We start from the raw sequence: 4,818 nt of genomic DNA, 5'->3' as shown, positions 1-4,818 counted from the left end.
AGCCGAAGGAACCAAAAGAAATTCTGCAGGTTCCACGGCGATGTCGGCCACCATACCAACAATTGCGCCAACCTCAAGGATGAAATCGAGAGAGTGATCCGCGAGGGGAGGCTACAGGAGTTCAAAGCTGAACGGAGACCTCGAAACGATGGCCACGGTGGGCAGAATGACGGTCGACGCCGAGAGGAGAACCAACGACCAAAGGACCGAGAACCCGTCGGCGTCATACGAACTGTCCTCGGTGGCCCTTATATAGGAGGAGACTCAAAGAGATCCCAAAAGGACTACGCCCACGAGGCCAGAGGGGTTTACCAGGAAAGATTATGGAGTGTCTCCGCTGCAAAAACCCCAAGGTAGAGCAGTACCGACGTGGCGTTTAATGAAGACGATGCCAGCGGAGTTCACTTCCCCCGTAACGACGCGTTAGTAGTGGAAGCCGTGATTGGGAACCACACTATATGTCGAATCCTGGTAGACAATGGGAGCTCGGTCGACCTCATGTACTCCGACTGCTTGGAAAATATGGGGATCCGAAATGAGCAGTTAGAGAAGACCTCTAGGCCATTATACGGTTTCACCGGGGACTCCGTCATCCCTCAGGGGACTATCCGGTTGCCCATAACCGCCGGAGAAAAATCCTGACAAACCATAACAATTGCCAACTTTGTGGTAATAAAGGGAGGCTCTCAGTACAATGCTGTAATCGGGAGACCGACCCTTCAGGCGCTGAGGGCGATAACCTCCGTCTACCACCAAAAGGTCAAGTTCCCTACCCGAAACAGCGTAGGTGAGATTAAGAGTAACCAGTACGAAGCTAGGGTCGCATACTCCAATGCCTTGCGCGGATACGACCAGCCAGGGCGACAGGAGGCCAGGATGGTCTATCAAAACGCCGCTAAAGACATAGACCCCAGGGTTCAAGAGGAGGTCACATGGTCCTAACCCATCGAACAATTGGTGGAGATCCAAGTTGATGAGGGCGAGCCGACCAAAGTGCTAAAAATGGGCTCAGACCTAGCTTCATCACTTAAGATTAAGATCGAAGACTTCCTAAAAAAGAACTTAGATATCTTCGCTTGGAACCATGCTGACATGGAAGGGATCGACGCTGAGGTTATGTGTCACTCCATGAACGTTGACCCCTCATATCCTCCCAAACGCCAGAAGCGTTGACCAATGAACCCAGAAAGGTATGAGGCGTTGAAAGAGGAGGTCGACAAGTTGATCAACAACGGGTTCATAAGGCAGGCCCATTACCCGCGTTGGGTCTCGAACCCTGTTCTGGTGGTCAAGCCTAACGGAAGCTGGAAAACATGTGTCGACTTCAGCGATCTCAATAAAGCGTGCCCGAAGGATGACTTTCCACTCCCTCGAATAGACCAGATGGTCGACGCCACAGCAGGACATGAAATGCTGAGTTTTATGGATGCTTACTCCGAGTACAACCAGATCCCCATGCATCCGGCCGACGAGGAGCACACATCCTTCATAACCGATAGGGGCCTCTACTGCTACAAGGTGATGCCTTTTGGCCTAAAGAATGCGGCGGCTACCTACCAAAGGCTCGTGAATAAGATGTTCACCCGACAGCTCGGTAAATCAATGGAGGTCTACGTCGACGATATGCTCGTAAAAAGCGCCAGGACCAACCAACACGTTGACCATCTGGGTGAAATGTTCGGTGTACTAAGAAAATACCACATGAAACTAAATCCCCAAAAGTGCGCCTTTGGAGTTGGGCCAGGAAAATTCCTTGGTTTCATGGTTAGCAACTGGGGGATAGAAGCTAACCCTGAAAAGATTAAAGGCTTGCAGGATATGCGGTCCCCGACTAAACCAAAAGAGGTGCAACGGTTGACTGGATGCGTCGCCGCCTTAAACAGATTTATATCGAAAGCAACAGACAAGTGCATCCCCTTCTTCGATGCTTTGAAAGGGAGTAAGCGTTTCGAGTGGACACCATAATGTGAAGAGGCCTTCCAAAAATTGAAGGAGTATTTGGGCAAGCCCCTAATCCTGTCAAAGCCCAACCCCGACGAGGAGCTTAGCCTATACCTCTCCGTGTCCCAACACGCCGTAAGCTTCGTACTAATAAGGGAAGAATAAATGGTACATTTGCCAATTTACTATGTGAGTAAAAGACTCCTCGACGCCGAGTCAAGATATACCGAAATGGAATGCTTGGCCCTTGCCCTGATGGTAGCTTCAAGGAAGCTTCGGCACTATTTCCAATCTCACACAATACGGGTTCTCACAAACCATCCGTTGAGACAAGCGCTGCAAAAGCCTGAAACTTCTGGTCGACTTCTCAAATGGTCAGTAGAGTTAAGCCAGTTCGACACTAAGTATGTACCAAGAACAGCGATCAAGGGCCAAGCGCTGGCCAATTTTCTGGCTGAATTCTCCCATAGACCGACCCCCGCCGCGCTAGAAGAAGTCGAGAATATAGAATGGAAGCTCTACTTGGATAGAGCGTCGAGCGATAACGAGTCAGGAACCGGCGTTTTGTTGATCAACCCAGAAGGCCACAAGATCACCTCGGCAGTTCGATTTAAATTCAAAGCGTCGAACAGCGAGGCAGAATATGAGGCGCTAATTGTAGGGTTGCGATTGGCCAGTCACCTAAAGATTGAGAGGCTCAGCATCTTCAGTGACTCTCAACTGGTCATCGGGCAAGTCAAAGAAGAATTCTAAGCGCGCGGTGAGAAAATGGGTGCGTACTTGAGGAAAGTAAAGGAAGAACTCGTTAAGTTCAAAAACTATGAGATACTTCAAATACCACGAGCCGAAAACGTAAACGCCGATGCTCTATCAAAGATTGCATCTTCGAAAGATTCTGACACATTAGGGGTCGTTCCCATCGAAGAACTGGAGTGGCCGACCATTAAGGAAGTAGCTGAGGCACTAATCGTCCAAATGGGTGAAAATTGGATGACGCCACTCATCTAATACCTAATGGATGCACAACTGCCAAACAATAAGGACGAAGTCAGACGGATCAGGTATAGAGCCGCCAGATACTTATTGTACGACGGTTTGCTTTACCGACGAGGCTATTTGACACCTCTACAGCGGTGCCTGGATGATGACGAAGCCCAGAAGGTCCTCCGAGAAATCCATGAAGGAGTCTGCGGTAATCATACTGGGGGACAGTCTTTAGCTCTTAAGGTCTTGAGGTAAGGATACTACTGGCCCACGCTAAAAAAGGACGCTTTCCAATACGCCCGACGTTGCGATAAGTGCCAAAGGTACGCCACAATTCCTAAGGCACCCCCAGAAAATTTAACCTCCATTCTCAGTCCATGGCCCTTCGCCAAATGGGGGGTTGACCTAATCGGGCCATTACACCTTGCACCTGGGGGATTTAAATTTGCCATCGTCGCAGTAGATTACTATACAAAGTGGGCAGAGGCAAAAGCTCTGACTACAACCACGGAAGCAGCCTGCACCAACTTCATGTGGAACAACATTGTGTGCAGGTTCAAGGTTCCCCACTCAATAGTATCTGACAATGGAAAACAATTCGACAATGCCTCAACACGCAGATTCTGCGACAACCTGGGCATTCAAAAAGACTTCTCGGCGCTGATCCATCCACAATCTAACGGACAAGTCGAGGCAATCAACAAAATATTGAAGTATACCCTAAAAAAGAGACTCGACGATCTAAAAGGGAAATGGGCCAAAGAACTCCCCAAGGTCTTATGGGCGTACCGAACGACGAGCTGAACTATCACGGGTGAAACACCCTTCTCTATGGCATATGGCGTCGAGGTAGTACTACCTGTGGAAATTGAAACGCCGACCCTAAGAACCGTCATCCACAACGACGACAATAACACAAAAGGCATGAACGGAGAACTCGACTTGTTGGAAGAAAAAAAGCTCGACTCTCAATTACGTCTCGCCGCCTATCAGCAAAGAGCAGCACGATATTACAACAAGAGAGTTCGACAAAGGAGGTTTGTCCCACGAGACCTAGTATTGAAAAGGGTAACGCAGAGTACAAAGCCCAAAAATACCGGTCCCCTGGGCCCGACTTGGGAAGGGCCCTACCGCATAAGGGAAGTGTCGCGTCCTGGCACCTACATTTTGGAAAGCCTCGACGGCAAGAGAATTCAACACCCATGGAACGCAGAATAGCTAAGGCTGTACTACCAGTAGTGTATGTAATTCTCACGCATCCCAATTGTACATTCTTTACAGTTTAAATAAATTGATATGTTTGCAGAAGGAAAGGAATTCGCCCCTTAATAACATGTCTGCTTAAAAAACCAAGATATATTAAAAAGACATGGGGGGCAGAGGTCCATGGATCGCTAAAAATAACACAACGACCCCAAGGGGTGAAATCAGCGTCGACTCCTCCAAGGAGGAGAGGCGAACACTTAGCAAAATTATAAGGAATTTTCTAAGACAAAAACCCCAAGAGGTGAAATCAGCGTCGACTCCTCCAAGGAGGAGAGGCGAATACTTAGCAAAATTCTAAGGAATTTTCTAAGACAAAAACCCCAAGGGGTGAAATCAGCGCCAACTCCTCCAAGGAGGAGAGGCGAACACTCAGAAAAATTCCAGGGAATTTTCTGAAGACAAACGACCCCAAGGGGTAAAATCAACAACAACTCCTTCAAGAGGGAGAGGCGAATACATAATAATAATGAGCAAGGTATGAAATCTACTGTCTTTTTATAAAACACAAATAAAATAAGAAAAGGTTCAAACCAATGTCATATAAGTTACAGACAACAATAAAAAAAAATCTTCAGGCCTCGCCGCCAACCGCCGAGTCATCACCAGGCGGGGAGGAGTTGGCGTCGC

The 4,818-nt window shown here is 48.3% G+C and overlaps 1 protein-coding gene across 1 annotated transcript; it reads left to right on the top strand.

The window, feature by feature from the left end:
- The first annotated feature begins 2,955 nt into the window (after positions 1 to 2,955).
- On the top strand, positions 2,956 to 3,729 carry LOC112094243. The gene is made up of 2 exons (XM_024174639.1): positions 2,956 to 3,176; positions 3,480 to 3,729. Exons 1-2 carry the CDS (start codon positions 2,956 to 2,958, stop codon positions 3,727 to 3,729), a joined length of 471 nt encoding a protein of 156 aa, XP_024030407.1.
- The last annotated feature ends 1,089 nt before the right edge of the window (positions 3,730 to 4,818 follow it).

Source organism: Morus notabilis, unplaced genomic scaffold (genome assembly GCF_000414095.1).
Source record: "Morus notabilis unplaced genomic scaffold, ASM41409v2 Scaffold832, whole genome shotgun sequence".
Lineage (NCBI taxonomy): Eukaryota > Viridiplantae > Streptophyta > Magnoliopsida > Rosales > Moraceae > Morus > Morus notabilis.
The sequence above is the reverse complement of the archived record's forward strand: the minus strand, read 5'-3'. Positions and strand labels throughout refer to the sequence as shown.